Source organism: Macaca nemestrina, chromosome 11, assembly GCF_043159975.1.
Source record: "Macaca nemestrina isolate mMacNem1 chromosome 11, mMacNem.hap1, whole genome shotgun sequence".
In the NCBI taxonomy this organism is placed as follows: Eukaryota; Metazoa; Chordata; class Mammalia; order Primates; family Cercopithecidae; genus Macaca; species Macaca nemestrina.
This window is the reverse complement of record NC_092135.1, coordinates 139,716,780-139,741,717: the sequence shown is the minus strand read 5'-3', so window position 1 is coordinate 139,741,717 and position 24,938 is coordinate 139,716,780. Positions and strand designations below refer to the sequence as shown.

At 50.7% G+C, this 24,938-nt stretch overlaps 1 protein-coding gene across 2 annotated transcripts in view; it reads left to right on the top strand.

Annotated features, from left to right (window-relative positions):
• LOC105473757 (THAP domain containing 4) overlaps positions 1-24,938 on the top strand; it is a 45,664-nt gene that overhangs the window by 1,121 nt on the left and 19,605 nt on the right. Inside the window, exons 2-3 of one of the 2 annotated variants that reach the window (XM_071073781.1) lie at positions 2,267-3,429; positions 23,399-23,558. In XM_071073781.1, the coding sequence (XP_070929882.1) occupies positions 2,267-3,429; positions 23,399-23,558 (1,323 nt within the window). Of the gene's footprint in view, positions 1-2,266; positions 3,430-13,457; positions 13,562-23,398; positions 23,559-24,938 lie in introns of those variants that run through there. The other variant, XM_011727731.2, reaches the window with a different exon arrangement.

Genomic DNA, 24,938 nt, shown 5'->3' with positions numbered 1-24,938 from the left:
GTGTTGCAACGGTCTAACTTGGTATGGGGGGAAAGGACACCGGAATTGGAGGTGGGGGGCGTACCTTTGGAGTTGGCCTCACAAAGCATTCAGAAAGGAGGTTAGAAGGTCCTGTTGCTTAGAACGTCCCGGTCCATCCTGTTAGGGTTTGTCCTGGTCCATGCTGGCCTCAGGTGGAGCAAATAGCAGTTAGAACTGACCACCTTGCCCCTTATGTGCACCTTAGGGCCTGATTTTTTGTTTTTGTTTTTGTTTGTTTTTTCCGTTTTTTCTCTTTTTTTTTTTTTGAGACGGAGTCTCCCTCTGTCGCCCAGGCTGGAGTGCAGTGGCGCGATCTCGGCTCACTGCAACCTCCACTTCTGGGTTCAAGCGATTCTCCGGCTTCAGCCTCCCAAGTAGCTGGGATTACAGGCACGCGCCACCACGTCCGTCTAATTTTTTTGTACTCTTAGTAGAGACAGGGTTTCGCCATATTGGCCAGGCTGGTCTCGAACTCTGGCCTCAAAGTCCTGACCTCAAATGATCCACCTGCCTCGGCCTCCCAAAGTGCTGGGATTGCAGGCATAAGCCACCCCGCCAGGCTCAGGCCTGTTTTCTTAAACACACAGCTTGCCTTAATGAAGAAATGGTTATGAAGGATCTTTATTAGGTAATAAAGAAGAAATGGCTAAGCATCCTATTCAGTTTCTTCCTGCGCCGGTTGCTTTTCTCCCACAATTTTTAAATTATGGTATAATACATGTAACATGAAATTTACCATCCTAACTTTTTTTGGAGACAGAGCCCCACTCTGTCACCCTGGCTGGAGTGCAGTGGTGTGACCATAGCTCACTGCAGCCTCAACCTCCTGGACCCAAGTGGTCCTCTCACCTCAGCCTCCAGAATAGCTGGGATCACAGGCATGAGCTGCGGCTCCCAGCCTTTCCTACCACTTTTTCCAGTGTACAGTTCGTGGCAGTAAATACTTTCACATTGTTGTGTAACCGTCACTACCATCCATCTCCAGAATTATTTTTATTTTCTAAAGCCTAATCTCTGCACCCGTTAAACACTAACACCCCAGTCCTCCTCTCCCTGGGCTCTGGTAACCCCCATTCTCCTGTCTCTTTTTTTTTTTTTTTTTTTGAGACGGAGTCTCGCTATGTTGCCCAGGCTAGAGTGCAATGGCGCAATCTCGGCTCACTGCAAGCTCCGCTTTCCAGGTTCACGCCATTCTCCTGCCTCAGCCTCCCGAGTAGCTGGGACTACAGGCGCCTGCCACCACGCCGGGCTTTTTTGTATTTTTAGTAGAGACGGGGTTTCACCCTGTTAGCCAGGATGGTCTCGATCTCCTGACCTTGTGATCCGCCCGCCTCAGCCTCCCAAAGTGCTGGGATTACAGGCGTGAGCCGCCGCGCCCGGCCTCTCCTGTCTCTGTGAATTTGATTAAGTACCTCACGTGAGTGGTATCATGCAGTGTTTGTCTTTTTGCAACTAACCTATTTCATTCAGTATAATGTCCTCAAGGTTCATCTGGGTTGGTTGATTTTTTTTTGAGGGGAGAAGACTGGGTCTCGCTCTGTTCCCCAGGCTGGGGAGCAGTGGTGCAGTCTTAGCTCACTGTAACTTCGAATTTCTGGGCTCAAAGAATCCTCAAGCCTCAGGCTCCCGAGTAGCTGGAACTGCAGGCAAGCACCACTGTGGCCTGTCCCTGGGCTGTTGACTTTTAAAAGGAGCATTTTTATTCCTGGAGGTGGGCTTGCAGCAGGAACACAGAACTGTAGCTCTAGAGTCTTCTGGAGGTCTCCAGATTCTCAGCCGCTTGTGCACAGCCAGGGCTGCATTGGTGCAGTCCTGACCTCTCACGCCCCAGTCTATGTGGAGCTGGCCCTGGTTTTAGCACCCAGAGTCCTACCTTCCAGGCAGTTTGGGAGGGTTAGTTAGCAGTCAGCTCCTAGGAGCTATTTCCTGCTGTCCTGAGGCCGTCCTGGCACTGTCTCTCAGCATCCTGTGTCCCCATAGGGCATTTACCACAGCTGGGGAGCAGTTGGTTACCTTCTTTCCCATCCGCCCTACAGACTGTAAGCTCTGTATGGATAGACAACAGGTCTTTCAGATTTCTACTCCAGTAGAAGATGTTTCTTAAATTTTTTTGAAGTATTTTTTTAAGTGGATGAATTCAATACAGCTTAGGGTGCTTGCAAAAATACTTGTTTTGCTTTTACACTTGATTATTTTAAGGGGAGACATTTAATTATTTCTAATTACTTTGTCGTTTGTCCCGTAGGTTCCCGCTAAAGGACTCAAAACGTCTAATCCAATGGTTAAAAGCTGTTCAGAGGGATAACTGGACTCCCACTAAGTATTCATTTCTCTGTAGTGAGCATTTCACCAAAGACAGCTTCTCCAAGAGGCTGGAGGACCAGCATCGCCTGCTGAAGCCCACAGCTGTGCCATCCATCTTCCACCTGACTGAGAAGAAGAGGGGGGCTGGAGGCCATGGCCGCACCCGGAGGAAAGATGCCAGCAAGGCCACAGGGGGTGTGAGGGGACACTCGAGCGCCGCCACCGGCAGAGGAGCTACAGGTTGGTCACCGTCCTCGAGTGGAAACCCGATGGCCAAGCCAGAGTCCCGCAGGTTGAAGCGAGCTGCTCTGCAGGGTGAAGCCGCACCCAGGGCGGCCCAGGAAGCCGCCAGCCAGGAGCAGGCCCAGCAAGCCTTGGAACGAACTCCAGGAGACGGACTGGCCACCACGGTGGCAGGCAGCCAGGGAAAAGCAGAAGTGTCTGCCACAGATGCTGGCGATGAGAGCACCACCCCCTCCATCGAAGGGGGCGTGGCAGATAAGAGTGGCATTTCCATGGATGACTTTACGCCCCCAGGATCTGGGGCGTGCAAATTTATTGGCTCACTTCATTCGTACAGTTTCTCCTCCAAGCACACCCGAGAAAGGCCATCTGTCCCCCGAGAGCCCATTGACCGCAAGAGGCCGAAGAAAGATGTGGAACCAAGCTGCAGTGGGAGCAGCCTGGGGCCCGACAAGGGCCTGGCCCAGAGTCCCCCCGGCTCATCACTTACCGCGACACCGCAGAAGCCTTCCCAGAGCCCCTCCGCCCCTCCCGCCGACGTCACCCCAAAGCCAGCCACGGAAGCCGTGCAGAGCCAGCACAGCGACGCCAGCCCCATGTCCATCAACGAGGTCATCCTGTCGGCGTCGGGGGCTTGCAAGCTTATCGACTCACTGCACTCCTACTGCTTCTCCTCCCGGCAGAACAAGAGCCAGGTGTGCTGCCTGCGGGAGCAGGTGGAGAAGAAGAACGGCGAGCTGAAGAGCCTGCGGCAGAGGGTCAGCCGCTCCGACAGCCAGGTGCGGAAGCTACAGGAGAAGCTGGACGAGCTGAGGAGAGTGAGCGTCCCCTACCCGAGTGGCCTGCTGTCGCCCAGCCGCGGTCAGTACCGGAGCCTCGCGTACCCATGCTCCCTTCCCGTTAGGAGGGGTTTCTCTGCAACGTGGCCAGTGTCCCCTGAGCATTTCTTGGGGCGGAGGCGGGGGGTGCGGGGTGCGTCGCAATCTCCCTGCCGCTCTCAGGAGGCCCCGTTAGGAGGGGTTTCTCTGCAACGTGGCCAATGTCCCCTGAGCATTTCTTGGGGTGGAGGCGGAGGGGTGCGGGGTGCGTCGCAATCTCCCTGCGCTCTCAGGAGGCGGCTCTGGTCGTAGCCACACCTTGTAGATGAGGGAACCCGGGTTAGAAAGCAGGCCTCACTGCACCCGGTCCCGCAAGAGACATGTGTGTGTATAGGGATGTAGGCCCTGAAGGAAGCAGGCAGCGCGCGTCAGCTGGGAGCACCTGAACGCCTCCGTGGAGAGTGCACAGGGAAAGATAGCTTCTGTTTCATACCTTACACAACAGAAATTCCAGATGAGTTAGGAGCTAGATAGAAAATAAGAGAGTAAACTCTCAGAAAAAGCAAATATCAGAAACTGTTAAAATCATGAGGAGGTTTTTTCCGTTTACGTTTTGATGAATATCTTTGAAGTTAAATCATCATGAACTTTAATAATTATTTAACATCTATTCAATTAAAACATCCCTTGAGGCTGGGTTCGGTGGCTCAAATCTGTCTTCCCAGCACTTTGCGGGGCTGAGAGGGGCAAATCACTTGAGGTCAGGAGTTCGAGACCAGCCTGGCCAATATAGTGAAACAGAAAAAGATACTACTAAAACATACAAAAATTAGCTGCACATGGTGGTGCACGCCTGTAATCCCAGTTATTGGGGAGGCTGGGGCAGGTGGATCACTTGAACCTGGGACGCAGAGGTTGCTGTGAGCCAGGATTGCACCACTTCACTCTGGCCCGGGTGACAGAGTAAGACTGTGTCTCAAAAAAAAAAAAAAAAAACCACACACATCTGTTGAAATACATTCTCAGCTGGGCGTGGTGCACACTCCTGTAATCCCAGCTACTCAGGAGGCTGAGGCAGGAGAACAGCTCGAACCTGGGAGGCAGAGGTTGCAGTGAGCCGAGATGGCGCCACTGCACTCCGGCCTGGGTAACAAAGCCCAACTCTGTCTCAAAAAAAAAAAAAAGAAATACAATACATTCTCTATTGCAAAAATTAAAACTGCAGAAAAATAGACTAAAAAGTGGTAAAAAATCTTGTTTCTTACCTACCTCCCAAGTTTTATTGCTTGTTGTTATTAAAAATTTGGTGTATAAGTCAGGCACAGTAGCTCATGCCTGTAATCCCAGCACTTTGGGAGGCCAAAGAGGGAAGATTACTTGAGTCCAGAAGTTCAAACCAGCCTGGGCAACCTAGGGAGACCCCATCTCTTTTTTTTTTTTTTTCTGAGACTGAGTCTTGCTCTGTCACCCAGGCTGGAGTTCAGTGGTACGATCTCAGCTCACTGAAAGCTCCGTCAGGGAGACCCCATCTCTATAAATAATTTTAAAATTTGCTGAGTATCATGGTGCACGCCTGAACCAACTACTTGGGAGACTGAGGCAGAAGGATAGCTCGAGCCTGGGAGGTCAAGGCTGTAGTGAGCTGTGATGGCACCACTGCACTCCAGCCTAGGTGACAGTGAGACCCTGTCTCAAAAAACAAAATTTCCTGTGTAATCTTTATATGTTTATTAGCTCTATTTCTGTTTTTTCCCCCATTTTACTGTTAAATGCTTCTTAAAATTGGTTTCTCGATACTTACATATGGCGGATGGTTTCCTTTGCCTGTCATATACATAGGAAAACCATTTTCCTACCACATTGTTGATTTCATCTGGATCAATGTTTGTCAATAAGTATATGATAGTGGGACAAGATTTTCAGGGCCTCCTGGATCCCCAGGGGAACAGCCATTAGCACAACCAAAAACAAAGCCCATTCTCGATGCGTCCCGGGAGGAGGAACGCGGCCACTGAGTGCTGCTAACCCAGATTTTCAGGTCAAATCTAGATTTTCGGATTCTCAGGTTGAAATTGTATACTATTTTCTCTTGGAATTTTATTTTATTTTATTTTTTAAGACAGCATCTCACTCTGTTGCCTGGGCTGGAGTGCAGTGGTGAGATCTCAGCTAACTGCAACCTCTGCCTCCTGGGTTCAAGCAATTCTCCTACCTCAGCCTCCCAAGTAGCTGGGATTACAGGCACCCATCACCACACCCGGCAAATTTTTGTATTTTTAGTAGAGATGAGGTTTCACCATGTTGGCTACAAGTGTGAGCCACTGCACCAGGCCGTCCCTCGGAATTTTTTTTTCCCCGAGATGGAGTTTTGCTCTTGTTGCCCAGGCTAGAGTACAATGGTGCGATCTTGGCTCACCACAACCTCCACATCCTGGGTTCAAGCAATTCTCCTGCCTCAGCCTCCCTAGTAGCTGGGATTACAGGCATGTGCCATCACACCCAGCTAATTTTGTATTTTTAGTAGAGACAGGTTGGTCAGGCTGGTCTCGAACTCCTAAACGCAGGTGATCCGCCTGCCTCGGCCTCCCAACTTCTGTCTGAATTTTAAAGCTGTTTGTAGTTATCAGAGGTGATGTTGCTTTTGACACCTTCTCTCTGTTCCTCTTGGTTAAACTTACCGAAGTTTGTCGCCATTACAGGTTTTTCCAAACAGCCAGCCCTTTGTGTCTCTGAGTTGTTGTTTATGCTCGTTAATCCTTACGTCTTTTTACTTTCTTGGGTTTTTTCCTTGTAGTTCTGGTTCCTGGCATGTTCCTTAACCCTGCAATGGAGGCTGTGGCTCTTCTGTTCCTTGGGCTATGCGCCATAGCTCTGCCTCTCTCTGCTTTTGTTGCTGTTCATTTCTGAGTCGTTTGTAATTCCAGCCTTGATGCCCCCTTTAACCCTGTGGCTATTTAAAAGGGTGTTGACAGATTTTTAAGTGCACACAGATTGGGGGAGGGGAGCTAATTTTTTTGTAGTTATTTTAAAATTTGATTGCATTAGGGTCTAATGGTGAGGTCTGAAGGAGCTCTGCTTTTTGGAATCCTTTGAGACTTCACAGTGGCTCACACAGTCCCTTTTTGTGACTGTTGCAGTGTGGGGCTGGAAGAATGGGTCCTCATCACTCCCTGGTTACATCGTTCCCACCTGAAGCTGGGCACTTGCTTACTTGCATTAGTCAGCAGACAGAGCGTTCCCTAGCTTCTTGTCAGGCCGGGCCCTCGGTCTGCTGATGGCTGAGGAAGGGGAGGTGGCCTCCCCTGTGGTTCTGGAGGTGCCCATTTCTGCTTGTATGTCCAAGAGTTGCTTTCTGCCTCAAGCCCATGCTGTTTGGTGCGTAAGTTTTCCTGTTACCAACACAAGAAACCCCTTTTTGCCCCATTTAAAGTCTTATTTCTTCATTTCCTTATTTTCAACCTTTTCATCTTATTTTATAGTTATATTTTTAACTCAATCCAGTCTTTTTGTAGAGTAATCATTTATAATTGTGATTATTGGTAAGTGAGAATTCGGGCCTACCTTTTTATTTTTTGTTAGGTTTTCTCACCATTTTCTTACTCTTCTTCTAGTGGGTATGTTTCAATTTTTTCTTTTTTTTCTTTTTTTTTCTTTTTTTCTTTTTTTAAGAGACAGAGCTTTGCTCTGTCACCCAGGCTGGAGTGCAGTGGTGCTGTCACAGCTCATTGCAGCCTTGACCTCCTAGGCTCAAGCGATCCTCCCACCTCAGCCTCCCAAGTAGCTGGGACTACAGGTGCATACCACCACATCTGGCTAATTTTTTAAATTTTTTGTAGCAATGGAATCTTACTATGTTGCCTGGGCTGGTCTTGAACCCTTGGCTTCAAGTGATCTTCCTGTCTCAGCCTCCCAAAGCTCTGGGTTTGCAATTGTGAGCCACTGTGCCCAGCCCATCTTTCAGTTTTAAAAACAAACATGTGAGCCCCTCTTTGTGTCATTGTTGAGAGCTGATCGGTCCTGTGTGCCACCCTCCCTAGGTGGAGGCTGTATGTCATCTTAGTTCCAGGTACTTCTTATTCCTCCATCAAGCAACCATGATTATTAGATTGAAGTGTACATTTTACTGGCCACTTCACTTACTATTGTTTATTGTATCCAAATTTCCTCTCCTTTTTGGCAGTATTTAATGACTTTTTTTTTTTTTTTTTTGAGACAATCTCAGACTGGAGTGCAGTGGCATGATCTCGGCTTACTGCGGCCACGACCCCCTGGGCTCAAGCGATCCTCTCACCTGAGCCTCCTGAGTAGCTGGGACTATAGGTGTGTGCCATCACGCCCGGCTAATTTTTTGTATTTTTTTTTTTTTTGGAGAGACGGGGTTTCGCCACGTTGGCCAGGTGAGCCACCACACCCAGCCATGACTTTAAAAAAAAAATTCCTATTCCAGTACGGTTTTAAGGGGGGTGCTGGTGACTGTTGTGGCAGTCCCAGGGTAGCTGGCGATGGCTCAGACTTTAGAGAGGGAGTGGCGGTGGTCGCAGTGCTGGAGGACTGGCTGGGTTCAGGGGGTTGAGAAGCGAAAGAGCAGCAGGCCAGCTACAGGGATTAGGCCTGAATACCTGGAAGATGCTGAGTGGGAGAGACTTTTGCGGAGGAGAAAGAGATGGGGGGAGGAACAGAGTTTGAGATGCTCTTGGGTGCTGAGGCCGGGGTTTGAACAGTCCGAGGCCAGCAGCTGGCCTCTGGGAATTGGGCATGTGAGTGTGGGGGTGGAGGGCAGAGGTGTTTGAAGCCTTGGGGTCTAGTGTGGTTCTAGGCTGGGCTCCAGTGCCCGGCCCAGGAGCAGGCCTCGCTGAGAGAGGGGCAGCCGAGGTGGGTCTAGGGGAAGGCCGAGGGGTCATTCAGGAAAGAAGGGTGCCCGCTGTGCTGGGTGCTACTCTGATCAGAATGGAGAGAAGGGGGCTGAATGTGCCCCAGGACAATGGAGAGAAGGGGGCTGGACGCGCTCCCAGGGTCACTGGTGACTGGAATCTCACTGGAGAGGCCGGTGGAGCTGGGCGGAGAGGGGGCCAGTGATGAGGGGTCGGGGCCAGTGATGAGGGGTCAGGGCCAGGTTTGGCAGTGAAGAGTGAGGCAAGTAGACAGTAGCCAGAGGGAGTGTGGCTCCAGGGAGAGTGTGTCAGTGGGGAGGGCCGTGCAGGGCCAGGCCCCTGAGAGCAAGAGACAGGCGCAGGCACCACCCCGCATGCCCTGTGCCCCTCCAAAGGTGAGACCAGGCCACGGCTGGGTGTGCAGCATGGGTACAGGGGTGTCAGGAGCGAGGGTGTGGTGGGGAGAGGACGCCCTCTCCCCAGGGTTGCCGCCTGTATCGCGGGCCCCAGGGTCCGCATTCTCTGTGGTTCTTGCTGCCCATGTGGATTTGTTCTTCACTGACAGAAACTTTGGGTCATTCTTTAGGGATTTACGTGGAAAGGGCTACACACTTCTATTCAGCTCGTTGTCTTTAGCCAGTGTCTACTTTTGGGCAGGTTCCCCAAACTGAAGGATCCAGGCCAGTGGGCTTAAGAGGTTGGTCCAAGCCACCCTTCAGAGGCTCTGCCCGCTGGCGTTCTGTGGGCGTGGTTCTCTTCTCCACCGGGATTCCGCGAGGATACATTATTAGCACTTCTATGAACCACATGTTTGTGGTCTTGCTTGTCCACTGAGTTATAAATGTTCTTGATATAGTAAGGATACCAACCCCTGTTAAATATTATTCACCTGTTTCCTAAGTTCAGTAATGTAACACTTGCTTCAAAATCTGTTTTCTTTTCATTGCTTTATGGATTCATTATCTACAGATAATTCTTGAAATCTGGATTTTCAAAATCCAAGTACAAAACAAGTGAACCTTGATGTAAACCGTGGACCCTGTTTGTAACAATGTATCAGTATTTGTTCATAACTTGAGAGACACATACCACACTAATGCAAGACGTTAATAGTAGGGGAACAGGACAGGGTGAGAGGGTGAATTCTCTGTACTACCCACTGGATTTTTCTGTCCTAAAAACAATCTGTTAATAAATAATAAATGGAAGGTGAAGAGTTGGGAGAAGTGCAGACAAAACGAGAATGTCAGAAGAGTGATAAATGGTGAAACTAGGGACAGGTGTATGGGTTTATTACACTATTCTGTTTAATTTGTAATGTTCAAGATTTTTCACAATAAAAAGTTGTTCAAAAATCCAGATTAGCTGGGCTCAGTGACTCACGCCTGTAATCCCAACACTTTGGGAGGCCGAGGCAGGCGGATCACTTGAGGTCAAGAGTTTGAGACCAGCCTGGCCAACAGGGTGAAACACCGCCTCTACTAAAAATACAAACATTAGTTGGGCGTAGTGGCACATGCCTGTAATCTGAGATTACACCATTGCACTCTCACCTAGGCGACAGAGTAAGACTCCATCTCAAAAAATAATAATAAAATAAAAATAAAGGGCTGGGCACAGTGGCTCACACCTGTAATCCCAGCTTCTCAGGAGGCTGAGGCAGGAGGATCACTTGAACCCAGGAGGCGGAGCTTGCAGTGAGTGGAGATCACGCCACTGCCCTCCAGCCTGGGTGACAGAGTGAGACTCCGTCTCAAAAAAAAAAAAAAAAGTGTTAAGAGATAGTAGAAAGAATAACTTTTTTTCCTTCTTACGATGTTAGCTGTAGTGTTTGTTGTTGTTTGGTTCTTTGTTTTTTTGTTTTGTTTTGCTTTTTTTTTTTTTTTTTTTTGGACGTAGTGTCGCTTTTGTTACCTAGGCTGGAATGCAATGGTGAGATCTGCAACCGCCGACTCCCTGGTTAAAGGGATTCCCCTGCCTCAGCCTCTCGAGTAGCTGGGATTACAGGCGTGTGCCACCACGTCCAGCTAATTTTTGTATTTTTAGTAGAGACAGGGTTTAGTAGAGACATGTTGGCCAGGCTGGTCTTGATCTCCGGACCTCGTGATCTGCCTGCCTCGGCCTCCCAAAGTGCTGGGATTACAGGCGTGAGCCACCAAGCAGTAGTTTTTTTATATGTCCTTTATCCAGTTGACAAAATTCCCATTTATTCCTGTTGCTGAGAGCTGTTATCATGAATAGGATGTTGGAATGTGTCAGATGATTTTTTTGCACCTATTAATGTGATCCTGTGATTTATGGTCAGATGATTTGCCTGTTGATGTGACGGGTTACGTTAATCGATTTTAGAGCACGGAGCCAGCCTTGCATACCTGGAGTAGATCCCACTGGGTCATGGCATTTAATTCTTTTTATACATTTTTTTTATTCAGTGGCTAATGTTTCGTTAAAGATTTTTCATCTGTGTTCATGAGACATATTTGTCTGTAATTTTTGTTTTTGTTTTTTTTTTTGAGATGGAGTCTTGCTATGTCGCCTAAGCTGGAATGCAGTGGCGCCATCTCAGCTCACTACAAGCTCCACCTCCCAGGTTCAAGTAATTCTCCTGCCTCAGCCTTGTAGCCATTGTAACATCATAGTACAATTTTTTTTTTTTTTTTTTTTGAGACGGAGTCTTGCTCTGCCACCCAGGCTGGAGTGCAGTGGCCGGATCTCAGCTCACTGCAAGCTCCGCCTCCCGGGTTCACGCCATTCTCCTGCCTCAGCCTCCGGAGTAGCTGGGACTACAGGCGCCCGCCACCGCGCCCGGCTAGTTTTTTGTATTTTTTAGTAGAGACGGGGTTTCACCATGTTAGCCAGGATGGTCTCGATCTCCTGACCTCGTGATCCACCCATCTCGGCCTCCCACAGTGCTGGGATTACAGGCTTGAGCCACCGCGCCCGGCCTACAATTTTTTTTTAAATCAATTTAGTGTAGCCTCAGTGTGCAGTGTGTAGAAAATCTACCGTAGTGTACCGTCATCTCCCAGGCCTTCACACTGACTCACCCCTCACTCACCGACTCACCCAGAGCAACTGCCAGCGCTGCACACTGCAACGCTGGTAAGTGCCCTGTGCAGGTGTACCGTTCATTGTCTCTTACACCGTATTTTTACTGTAGGTTTTCTATGTTTAGACGTGTTTTAGGAACACACACACTTGGCACTGTGTTACAACTGCCTACAGTATTCAGTAACACGCCGTGGTGTGTAACCTGGGAGCACAGGCTCTGCCATACAGCCTAGGTGCGCGGTACGCGGTAAGTGCACTCTGTGACGTTTGTACAATGATGAACTTGCCTCATGACGCATTTGTCAATGCATGCCCCATCAGTAAGTGCTGCGTGACTGAAGGTGAAGTAAGTGGCCTTCATTGGAAGGCATCCCCTTAACCTGGCTGGCAGTCAGCTGTGTTTAATCCTGCAGCGCCTGTAAAATTCCTTGAGTGTCCTTGTTCTGTCTCCCTGTTGTCGTGGAGTTTCTCTGAGCTTGCCTTCCACAGCCTGCACCTGGGCCTTTGCCATTCCCACCCAGGATGTAATGCTGGAGCCTGCAGGGCTGGGAGAGGACGCAGGCTCCAGCTTGTGACTCGATTTAAGCCTGTTAGTGGCCCATGTCCCTGAGCTGTGACCTTCACATGTGTCCTTCCCTTTCTCCTTCCTGCTTGGGTGAGACGGGAGACGGGCAGGGCTGGAGTGGTGAAATGCCCTTCCCCAGCTGAGATGAGTTCCTGGTGAAGTCGGCCTCACTGCAGAGCAGGCCTTTGCCTGGAGAATGCTCTGGGCTTATTTCAAGGTAGTCACCTCCCCCTTCTCCTCCAGAGACATGAGGTGATTTTTTTTTTTTCTTGGCTTTTCATGGGGAGAACCTGATGGGGTTCCTGGGGGTAAAACCCATGAAAATGTGGGACCCCAGGAGATTCTCACACCTGCCGTGTTCACCCTCCAGCATTTTGTCCAAATCAAGTTCCCACCAGTTCCGTCTCCTGTAGACGGTAGTTTCTGCTCCACGTGAGCTGATCTCACTGCTTTTCTCTGTGGCAGGAGAGACGTTTGTAACCTCACTTCCTTTTGGATCCAGGAAAAGTTGTTGATTTTCATTTCTTTCAGTGTTTGTTTGTTTGTTTTTTGCTGTTGTAAGGCTATGGTATATGACTCCTAAGCTCTTTACATGCGAGAGTTGAAACTGGAAGCTTACTCCCCAACCATTATTTTTCAGTTATTACTAGTGTGTGGGAAAGCTACCCATTTTAGTAATCGGCCATCTTATCAAATTCACTTGTAAATTCTAATAGTTCTTCAGTTGAGACTCAGATTAACGAGGTAATCAAACATAACATCTGCAAATTATTTGTACCCACTTTGTGTCCTTTTTTTATTTTATAGAAATACTTGCTGTATTTTCTCTCCATTATGATTTCTGTTTTTCCCCTGTGCGTGCAACTCCTTCCATTTCATGGTTGATAAGTTGAGGGCCTTGATGTCACTTTAAAACAACAGTTCCCTACTGGTGTGCCTTTCCAGTGGACCCAAACATATCATAGTGTTCCCAGACAGCTCCTCCCCACCTGGGACAGCTGGTGCCGGCCGTGGAGCCTCAGCTTCCATGCACCCTATTGTACTAAGCAGTAAGTGTCCCTTTCTCTGTGTGCCTTGGCAGGAAACACCATGTCACTAACACAAAGAGATGTGAGGGTGGGAGCTCCAGGAAGGAGCCGTCCCCAGGTCCCAGTGGGCGCATTTGCTCACTTCCTGTCCTGGGTTCCCGGGCCAGTTGCCAGGAGAAAGAACAGTCTCTGATCCTCCACATCCAGGTGAAGATGAGTCGCCAGCCAGCCTCTGGGAGACAGAAAAGGACATGCCAGGGGTGGCCAGAGGGACTGCTCTGGAGAGAGAAAGCATTTAGGATGTGCCTGGCTCTGTGGCGTTGCCTTCCTCAGCTGTAGCCGGTGGAGGAGACTGAGGGTAGAAGCCGCACTCCTCACTCCGCCCAGACCTCTGGCCAGTCCCTCTTTCATAAAATTCACCTGACCTCCAAAGCTCCTTCCAGCTCTCAAATTCTGTGATTTGGGCTGTCATTGTCTTACTTTCTTCTGAGACAAGCTCTTTCATAGTGGAACTACAGTTCCCAGAATGCACCCTTTAAAGTTAGCATTCACTTCCTGCAGAGCCATTAAGAGCCAGGTGCAAACATTTCCCGTCAATTGGCAGAAAACAACCTTGAGGAACCTTGACGAGTGTCCGGAGTTTAGAAAACTTAGGGATGGGTAAGCCTGCTTTCAGTGTCTTGGGCCAAAAAATGAAAATTTAAATTTCTTGCAGGAAATTTAAATTTTTGTTTTTGCATTTTGGTTGAAATTTTAATAAAAGAAAAATGAAATCAGAAAAGAAATGCCTAGAAAAGCCTGTCTGGTTTATTTAAAGAGTTGGAAAGTGACAAATAGACTAGGTCCTTTATAATATTTTTTGTTTCACGTTTAAATTTTATTTTTTTCTAATGAAGTGTAATTTACAGAGGGTAAAAAACACAGATATTGAGGTCACAGTTTGATGGATCTTAATATATATCTAGACTCATGTAAGCTGATGTTTGGATTCTAAAATTCTCTTACTGGTCGTCCTCACCCCCACCCATGCTTCAGTGACAACAAGGAGGGACAGTGGCTAGGGAGCTGCCACGTTCCGCGCAGCTCAAAGTGGTGGAGGGTGCAGGGGGAACGGCCGCCAGGAGGAGGTGCCGCCCCTGCTTGTTTACTGCCCGACCTGTTGTCCCTGTCCAAATTAAACTCCTTTAAGATTCAGAGCAAATAACAACCCAGGAGGGCGACAGGATGGGAAGTATTTCTCACAGCCGTTAGATGCTCCCTCCTGAGGCCAGTCTTCAGCCTCAGCCTCTATCTAGCTGCTTAGCCACGTGCTCCTTCCTTTCCAGTCAGATGTTATTTTTTCTACTCAAAAGCGTTTCTTCTGAATTTCAGAAGCATCTTAGAATTCTCTGGTCTTTTTAAAAAGAAATTGCCACGTAAGTGCTGCGTGCTCTCCTGTTCCCAAGTGTGGTGTGGGCCCTGCGCACCCGAAGCAGCAGCCGCCTGCAGGGTAGCTCCTCTCCAGGGCCCGCGGGACTTGCTTCCCTGACGTGGCATGCGTGTAGCAAAATGTACTCAAAAGCTCACTTATAGCCAGAATGTTTGAGGCAGCCTCTCCCAACGTGCTCTTACCGGGACACCCTCCCACCCCCTACTCCGGCGCCAATGTTCACCCGCTCTGTGGTGGGCCTCTCCGGTCCTGACGCCAGGGTTCGCCCTCAGCTCTCGTGCACCTGCACCTGCCCTTCTCACTGATGTCACTGGTCCCCTTCCAGGCTGGCAGCAATGCCAGCTGCTGGCCATCTCCACCCCACCCACACCCCTAGTCTCACTGTCACATCCATCTCCCTTGGGGTAGTCTTCGAGGCAGGGTTGAGGCAGAAAGCCCGGGCCACGTCCTCCTTCTAGATAAAAGGCGCTGGCCCGTCCAGGCCCACCTGAGGGAACAGACGGTCCAGGTCCACTTGACCAGACTTCAGATAAGCCCAGTTCTTCCGGGGAGCCAGCTGTGCTCACCTGTGCTTGCCAGCCCCTGACCGAGTTCTCCCCGGCGTCTCATGGCAGGGGCTCTGGGCCGCTCCCACTGCAGGACTGGGGCAGAGTGTGTCCCCGTGGGTGCCCTCCCTGCTGCCGGGCCAGCTGGGCTGGGCCTGTGTCTAGAACCAGCTCCCCAGCATCCTGAGGAACGCGAAATCTGCTCAGAAACACGGCTGAGGGCAGCAAAGAGCTCTCCTGATATGTCGGGAGCCGCGGGCTTGGGGCATGGGGATGTGCTGGGTGGCTGCCAGTGGCCTCCCCACTCCCGCCTGGGAGAAGAGAGGAGAGGTGGGAGGCGGGAGGCACCGGGCAGGGCACTGTGTGTGACTCCAAAAGCCCTCTCTGGCCGGCCCTCTGCACCCGCCCCAAGGTATGCAGCTCACACCACAGTGGTGTTGTTTTAATTTGAACAGATGTTTAGAAATTGGTATATTTTAGTCCCAAATCAGCTTCTGGCTTTTCTCGAAATATTAGATCTTCAGTAGAGGCCGCAGCTTGAGTGACGGCAGACCCTGGGGCCAGGAGCCAAGGCCCTGAGCTGTGAGGCTGACCCCACTCCCTGCCACATCCCCTGCTCTGAGGCTGCCCAGAACCCTGTGCTGCGGTAGCAACGTAGTGAGCACTCTAGGGACGAAATGCTTTTAGGTTTCTGCTTTTTGAAATACTAGTTTGTTTGGGGAGGCTTTTCTTTATAACATTTTAATTGAGGTATAATTCGCATAAGTGGAACATAAGCTCCTAGGTGTTCCTGCAGCGAGTTTTGGCAGGTGCAGGCGCCTCTGCAGCCACACCCATGCCCAGCGGTCCAGGTTCTCCTTTGCACTTCCCGCCAAGCCCTTCCCTGTTGTTGTTCAGATTCCCCCACCCTCCATCCATTTTGTCTGGCCTCGAATTTCATGCAGTTGTAATCATAGAATATACACATTTTTGTCTGACTTCTTTCTTTCTTTTTTTTTTTTTTTTTGAGACAGAGTCTTGCTCTGTCGCCCAGGCTGGAGTTCAGTGGCGCCATCTCGGCTCACTGCAAGCTCCACCTCCTGAGTTCACGCCATTCTCCTGCCTCAGCCTCCTAAGTAGCTGGGATTACAGGCACCCGCCACCGTTCCTGGCTAATATTTTGTATTTTTAGTAGAGACGGGGTTTCACCGTGTTAGCCAGGATGGTCTCAATCTCCTGACCTCGTGATTCACCCGCCTCGGCCTCCCAAAGTGCTGGGATTACAGGCGTGAGCCACCATGCCCGGCTGTCTTCTTTCTTTTAGCACAGTGTTTTCAAAGGACACCAGATTCACTTTCATTTTTAGTCTCACTGCATTGTGATCAGACAGCAGACTTCTTTCTGCTTTCTGGAACTTACAGGCTTTCTTTGACCAGAAGGCCAGTTTGCATGACTGTTCCAGAGGAACTTGAAGAAGGCACTCCCTAGTTTTGTTTTGTTTTGTTTTGTTTTTTGAGACGGAGTTTCGCTCTTGTCACCCAGGCTGGAGTGCAATGGTGCAATCTCGGCTCACCGCAACCTCCGCCTCCCAGGTTCAAGCAATTCTGCCTCAGCCTCCCAAGTAGCCGGGATTACAGGCATGCGCCACCACGTCCAGCTAATTTTTTTTGTATTTTTAGTAGAGACGGGGTTTCACCATGTTGGTTAGGCTGGTCTCGAACTCCTGACCTCAGGTGATCTGCCCACCTCAGCCTCCCAAAGTGCTGGGATTACAGGTGTGAGCCACCACGCCTGGCGGTATTCCCTTTTTTAAGCTACCGAGTTCAATATGTATCAGTCAGAACTACCTTATTAATTATATTATTTGGGAATTTTATTTTATTTGTATTCATACTTAGAGGTGAACTGTGATTTCATTTAGTTTCTTTCTCGACATCTTTGTGTGTCATCAGTAATTTCTGCTTTATAAATGTTGCTATGCTTAGTGCAGGAATATCCCTTGCGGTTATGTCTTCATTGTGCATTCTGCCCTTCATTCGGAAGAGCCGTTCTTTGTCTAGTTCCATGCATTGTATGTGATGGTGAGATCGGAAGCCTGCTTCCTTATTGCTTATTGCTTATTGCCCAGCTTTTCTGGAATGTCTCTGAATTGCTTTATTTTAGGTGCGTCTCTCACCTACAGCAGAAGAGGGTCTGTCTTTGTGTCCAATCTGAAAACCCTTTTTTTTTTTTTTTCAAGGCAGGGTGTCATTCCAGTTGCCCAGACTGGAATGCAGTGGCACGGTCTTGGCTCACTGCAGCCTAAACCTCCTGGGTGCAGGTGATTCTTCCCACTTACCCTCCCAAGTAGCTGGGATTACAGACACGCACCACCATGCCTGGCTAATTTTTTTGTATTTCTAGTAGAGATGGGGTTTCAATATGTTGCCCAGGCTGGTCTCAAACTTCTGGACTCAAGCAATCCACCCACCTCGGTCTCTCAAAGAGCTGAGATTATAGGTGTGAGCCATCATGCCCGGCCCTGAAAAGCTTTTTAATATGTGAATTCAAGCATTTTCAGTCTTGGTTCTGTCATCTTATTTTATATTATGCTTGTTGTGTTTTAGTTTTTTTTGTTTTGTTTTGTTTTGTCTCTGAGACAGGGTCTCGCTCTGTTACCCAAGTAGTGGAGTGGAGTGGAGTGATGTGATCTTGGCTCATTGCAACCTCTGCCTCCCAGGCCCAAGCAATCCTCACACCTCAGCCTCCTGAGTAGCTGGGACCACAGGCACGTGCCACCACGCCCAGCCAATTGTTTGTAGTTCTGGTAGAGACAGGGTTTCGCTGTGTTGCCTGGGCTGGTCTCGAACTCCTGAGCTCAGGTGATCCACCCTCCTTGGCCTCTCAAAGTGCTGGGATTACAGATGTGAGCCACTGTGACCGGCCTAGTTTTTAAAATGAAATCTTCCACTGCTACTTCATTTGTAAGCCTCTGTGGTGTCAGCTGTCAGGGACAAGACCAGTGGGGAGTTCCGCCCCTTCACGGGTCCTGGGAGTTGAGTGTCATGCCTGTATGACCCGACATCTACCACCTATAACCAGTTTTTAAAATTTCTGTAACCGTTTTTTTTTTTTTTTCTGGCTGAGTACATTCAGTGTTTACGGAGGTTTCTTTCCGCATCATTTCCCTGTTGTCTCCTGATGACATCTATCTGCTGGTAATGTCCTCAGGGAGAAGACGTAGAAACAAAGCTCCCTCAGTGTTGAGGGTTGAAAACTCCCTTCCAGCACTGTCTAAAAGGTCTAGAGAGTGAGTCTCTTATGTAGTTTAATATTTTCTAACAGCCACACTAAAAAGGTAAAAAGAAACAAGTGAAATCAATTTTAATAATGTATTTTATTTAACACTATATTATCTAAAAATTATTTCAACAGGCAACCACTGATAATATAAGATTATTGAATTATTTGAAGACTTTTTGGACTGGGTTTTCAGAATCCAGTTTGTAGTTCGCACTCACTGCATGTGTCAGTGAGCCAGCTCACGCGCCTGTGGTCCGGAGGGACCATTTGTGGCCAGATATAATGTCCTTGCCAGTCACCTTCCCTCCTCCCGCGCCTTCTACGTGTGGCTCTAGCATCTTCTGCCACAGAACGCGGCTGTGGAGAAACACCAACCCCTGTACTGTCTCTGTAGATGTGTGTGTTCCGCACCTTTCACAGAGATGGAATTGCAGAATGTGTGCTCTTTTGAGCCTGATTTCACATTTCGTGTTGTCAAGGGTCATCTGAATTGCAGCTTATATTAGTACTTCATTTTTATGGCCAAATAACATTTCATGGGATTTACTGCAGTTTGTTTACTCATTGGTTGACGGACATCTGCGTTGTTTCCACTTTGGGGCTGTTGGGAATGGTGCTGCTGTAAACATTCATGGGCAGCGTCTTGTGGAGACAGGTGTGTTATTTCTGCTGGGTACGCATGTCTCCAGGAGTGGCAGTCCTGGGCCACTGCTCCACGCTTAACCTCTCAAGCACATGCCAGATGGCCTTCACTAGGCTGTGCCAGTCCACGTTCCCATCAGCAGTGTGCCAGGCATTCCCGTCCTTCTAACTTTGTTTCCATTTCTCTATCTTTTATCTTTTTTTAAACTCATCTCTGTCCTCTGTGTTCTTCTGTGTTTCCCAATGTTTGTTTCTCCCTGCACTGCTTCCAGTCTCCACTTCATTTGGGTGGTGGCTTGTTTTCTTTTACTTTCTCAACTTCTGCCAGGTCACGTTTCACCTTCTCCTCTTTCTTTGCCGTTTCTCTCCTGAGTTGTTACATGTTTAGTTAGTGGTCTTTCTTCATGGAGCAGCTTCATTCAACTACTCGGGAGGCTGAGGCGGGAGAATCACTTGAGCCCCAGTGGTCGAGGCCACAGTGAACTGTATTCATGCCACTGCCCTCCAGCCTGGGGGACAGAGCAAGACCCTGTCTCTCAGTTTCACCTTTGCCCCAGCGACATTTTGCAGTTTGTGTGTTTTATTGCTCTTGTTGTCTTGTTACCTTTTGTCCATCTCTGAACTCAGGCAGTGTCTTACAGTCCATCGCTGGAGGAGCAGAAGGTCTTCAGGGGCAGCACGCCGTTTTCTCTTTTCTTTTTTTTTTTTTGGAGACAGAGTCTCACCCTGTCACCCAGGCTGGAGTGGAGTGGCACAGTCTCGGCTCACTGCAGCCTCTGCCTCCCGGGTTCAAGCAATTCTCCTGCCTCAGCGTCCCGAGTAGCTAGGACTACAGGTGCCCACCACCACGTCCGGCTAATTTTTTATATTTTTAGTAGAGACGGAGGTTTCACCATGTTGGCCAGGCTGGTCTCGAACTCCTGACCTCAGATGATCCACCTGTCTCGGCCTCCCAAAGTGCTGGAATTACAGGCATGAGCCACTGCGCCTGGCCAGCAGCACCCCTTTCTTTCAGAGTGGCACATTACTTCTTGATGGTGGGCGGGGTCAGCCTTGCGTGGAGGCCAGCCTGGCCCTTTGGCACCTGGGCAGACGCATGGGGTGCCCTGGGCCTGCTGTTTGCAGGAGCTCCCTGTGGCAGAGCGGAGGCCAGAAGAGCCTCCAGGCCTCCAAGTCCAGGGCTCCCCACTCCTCCTCCCCAGGTCTCTGAGCCAGGCCAGGCTCTGAGGCCTCTCCCCAGGGGCCACCCCTGCCCCAGCTCCCAGAGGCCCCTCCTGTCCTCCAGCGAGGCACTGACCCTCCGCTTCTCACAGCATCCGTATGTGTGTTTTGGTGGCTGTGGGTTGTATCTGTGACCTATTTTCCCTGAAAATCAAGTTCAGGGAAAAGGTTTTTCGTTATTTTTGTTTTTTTTTTTAAATTCTTGGGGGGAAAGGTAGTAATGCTGTGGGTCTCCCCCTCGGAGACCCCCAGAAAGGTTTGAGGAAGAAAGAAAGATCCCTTTCTGTCTGTCTCCGGCCCTGGCTCTGTCTCTGGCCCCATCCCCGTGTCTCTCTCTGTCTCTGTCTTTCTGTCTCTGTCCCTGTCCCATCTCTGGCTGTCCCTGGCTCTGTCCGTCTTTCTCCCCCATTTAAGGAGCTCCTCCTCTCCGGGCCCCTCTGAGGAGCGCTGGGTGGAGGACAGACAGGGCCTCCTGGAGAGGACTCCACGGTGGGTGGTGGGAGTTCGGAAAGACCGTGGGGAGGCAGAGGGTGCCGGTGAGAGGCGTCTGCCAAGTAGATGGGGGACCCGGAGGAGACCCCGGCAGAAAGCAGGAGTGGAGGGGGCTCGCGGGCCGAGGGGCGCGGTCGCTGTGATCTGTGTAGGGGCTGGCGAGGCTCCTGCCTCTGCCCTTGCTGGAGGTCTTGAGTGAGCCCTGTGACGCCTGCTAGGTGAGGTGGCAGCCAGTGAGCGCGCCCCACCGCCCCGCGCCGCCCAGCCTCCGCCCCGACTCCCCCGCCGCTCCCAAGGAGGGCGCAGTGGCGCGACCCTGGCGCTAGGGGGCGAGCGCGGCCCACCCGGTCCTGCCGGCGCAAGAGGGGGCGGAGCTGCGGCGCCTGAGGCGTGGCTGCGCTTCTGGGCCGGGGCCGGCGGAGGCTGGAGGGGGCCGCCCTGGAGCAGAGGCAGGACTTGGGGCGCGCGCCCCTCACCCTGGCCCGGAGCTGTCCCGCCCCGTGGGCAGTGCGAAGGCCACGCCCGGTACCGCGGCCCTGGCGCCCCTGTTCACTGGGACCCTGGGGGGCGCTGCCAGGTCCCTTGGCCTCCCCGGGGCCCTCGGGACCCAGGCGCCGGTAGTGGCCGTGCTGGGGACTCGGGCGTGAGGGGTGGAGATCGCTGCTCCACAGCGCCCAGGTGCCGCTTCCCACAGGGTTCAGCTGCCGTGCAGGCTGCGCTCGCCAGTGGAAGTGGGTCTACTCGGTCCCAGGAGAGTCAGAGCCCCGTGGCCGTGGCTGTGGGGTGCACTTGGCACAGGCCAGAGAGCCGGCCCAAAATCTCGAGGTTTGCAAAGCCTCTTTCTTTTTCTTCTCTTTTTTCTTTTTTTTTTTTTTTTTTTGTTGTTGTTGTTGAGGCAAAGTCTCACGTTGTCACCCAGGCTGGAGTGCAGTGGCGCGATCTCTGCTCACTGCAACCTCCGCGTCCCGGGTTCAAGCGATTCTTGTGCCTCAGCCTCCGGAGTAGCTGGGATTACAGGCGCCGCCACCATGCCTGGCTAATTTTTGTGTTTTTAATAGAAACGAGGTTTCACCATGTTGACCACGCTGGTCTCAAATTCCTGACCTCAAGTAATCCACCCGCCTCAGCGTCCCAAAGTGCTGGGATTACAGGGGTGAGCCACCGCCCCCGGCCCAAAGCCTCTTTCTTTCCAGTGCTGAGCTGCATAAAATCTACCAAACTGAAAGGTTCTCCAAGGCTGTAGCTGGTTGTCTGAGAAATTACGGTGTTTGTTTAGCCCATCTTAGGACTTGGGCTATCCCAGGTGACTGAGTTTTGCTGTTAGAAAATCAGCAAGCTTCACACCTCCCAAGGTTCTTCTTACTCTTCCTTTTCTCTGTTGATGGTAACTTGTCTTCTCAGTTGCTCAGGCCAGAAACCTCAGTTACCTTCTTCTCTCACATCCAGACCATCAGCACATCCGGGTGGCTCTGCCTTCAAGATAGATCCAGAATCTAGGTCCTTTCCACTGCCTCCACCACGGCCACCTGGCCCAGGCCACCCTCCTCTGCCACCAGGGTTTTTGCCATTGCCCTCCCTGGCTTCCTGTGGTTGTGATCAGAGTCCTCGTCCCTCCCACTCAGCCCTCTCAAGGGCTTCTGTTTGCTCAGAATCAAGGTCACGGCCCTCCTGAGGGGCAAGGATCTCCTTCCCCCAGCCACACTGGCCTCCTGTTCCTCCCCAACAAGGCCAGGCCTGTGCACCCAGTCCTGATCCTGTCCCTGTCAGTCCGTCTTCTGCTTGCACGGGCCTGGAGGAGATGCCGGGGGTCAGTCCTGATCCTGTCCCTGCCAGTCCGTCTTCTGCTTGCGCGGGCCTGGAGGAGACGCCGGGGGTCAGTCCTATGTGTGGGCCAGTCTCTGTGCTTGGGCGTCTTTGGGCTTCGTAGATGAGGCTCGTGCGGCCACAGAGCTGCTTCTCTCCCTGCTGCTGCTCCTGGGTTCAGTGTCCGTTCTGTCAATTGAAGCACTGAGACTTGAGGGATAAGCAGGCCTGGGAAGAAGGTCTTTGGGATTGCCTCTGGGGATCAGTCCTCCTCTTCCAGCGCCCTTGGTGGGTAGCATGCGGTGGGGCTTTCCTGTGGTCCCTGCACAGGTCTCCCTTAGAAAATGAGTGAGAGCAGGGCCCAGGCATCCAGCCAGGACGAGGGTCACGTGAGTGAATCCTGAAAAGCCGCTCGGGAGCACCCAGTCCTTGCTGAGTGGGGCAGGAAGCAGGGGTCCCTTTGGGGGTCACCCAGAAGAATAGCCAACCCAGCACCCCCTGCCTGCTGAGTTCCTCTCAGCACCCTCACTTTTGAGTTCCAGGCCCGTGGCATCATCCCTCACACTTAGTGGGATGAGAGACTGAACCCTTCCAGGAACCTTCTAAAGGGGTCTCCTGGCCACTACACAGGCTACTGCGAAGCCCCGGCCCCTCCTCAGGGAAGTGAGATCTTACTTTCCGTTCAAGCCCCGCCTACCCCTGGGCTCCTCACGCTCTCCTGCTCTGAGACCCTGCATCCCTTTTTCATTTTCTCCCTCGTGCTCTTTGTCTCCTTCACACACTCCTCACGCCAGGGCACCGTGCCTGCCGTGTGAGCTGTTTTCAGCCTTGCTGTGGGGCACGAGGCCTCTGGCTTTGCTTGCGCCCTGCCTGGCACCTCTTGGTTCTCTTTTTTCTGCAGGGACTGTAGAGGCTTCTGAAGCTGGATCTCACAGTATGACATTTGCCAGTTGTTTGGCCATTTTCTCCCCCTCTTGACAGGTCCTCCAGGATTAGCTGCGGCCACCAGAAGCAAGTGCCGATATGGAGCGTGCATTCCGCTTAAAGCTCAGCAAGGCATTGCTGGAGGGAGGCCACTGATAAGTCTCATTCTTTTGTCCTCAGAGCCCCCCAAGATGAACCCAGTGGTGGAGCCACTGTCCTGGATGCTGGGCACCTGGCTGTCGGACCCACCTGGAGCCGGAACCTACCCCACACTGCAGCCCTTCCAGTACCTGGAAGAGGTTCACATCTCCCATGTGGGCCAGCCCATGCTGAACTTCTCGTAAGTTGTCTCCCTCCACCCCACCCTGCTTGACTCGTGGGCCACCTAGGTCTCTGAAAATAATTCCAGACTGATCAAAGACAGACAAAGGCCAAGCAGGAAGGTGTAAAAGGAACTTGTCCATCTATTTCAGAAAGGCATCCTCTTGCCTGAATGTGCAACTGAGGCACAGAGTTGGTAAAAATGGTACTTTCTGGTTTTGTTATATTTTTGGTGATATTAAGCTGACCACCAAATTACAGGCTTATTAATCCAAACATAAAAACAAATGCATATACTTAATTTGTGTATCAAAATTAATCACCGTGGCCAGTGTGGTAGCTCATACCTGTAATCCCAGCAGTTTGGAGGCCGAGTCAGGAGGATTGCTTGAGCTCAGCACCATTCTGCCCAAGACCAGCCTGGGCAACAGAGTGATACCTTGTCTCTACTATAAGTATTTATTTATTTAGCCAGGTGTGGTGACACATGCCTGTAGTCCCAGCTACTCGAGAAACTCAGGTGGGAGGATTGCTTGAACCCAGGGAGGGCCAAGGCTACAGTGAGCCGTGATCATACCACTATACTCCAACCTGGGTGACAGAGTGAAACCTTGTCTCAGAAAAAAGAAAAAATTAGTCACCCAGTATTACTGAAAATAATAGTGCATAGTTGTATTTTATACGCCCTGACCTATTTGGGATCACAAGGAAGCTGTTAGTATGTGGTTCTCATATTCTTACCATACAAGAAAGCAGAAGCCCCTTGAGGTCCTTCTATCCCTTCCCACCACCTCCACCCCACAGTTGGAGAAATTGCCTGCTTTTAGGGAGATAGCCATGTAGGCCTCTGAAGTAGAGGAGAGCCACCAGGGATGGGGAATGGTTGATGTATTTTTATTTTCTAATCATAGAAGTAATACACAGTTTTTTTTAAAGTTTCAGCAATAAAGTATAAAAAGCAAACTCTTCCCTCCTCAGTCTCCATTACATAACTGTATGTTAAGAATCTGGGCCGGGCTTGGTGGCTCACGCCTGTAATCCCAGCACTTTGGGAGGCCGAAGCGGGCGGATCACGAGGTCAGGAGATCAAGACCATCCTGGCTAACACAGTGAAACCCCGTCTCTGCTAAAAATAAAAAAAAAATTAGCCGGGCGTGGTGGCGGGCACCTGTAGTTCCAGCTACTCGGGAGGCTGAGTCAGGAGAATGGTGTGAACCCGGGAGGCGGAGCTTGCAGTGAGCCAAGATGGCACCACTGCACTCCAGCCTCTGGGTGATAGGGAGAGACTCCGTCTCAAAAAAAAAAAAAAAAGAATCTTACTAATCCAACTTGGTACTGTTTGTATAATGCCTAGCAGTTTCAGAACTGGGCTGGGTACCTGGCTCTCAGACCCCCAGCT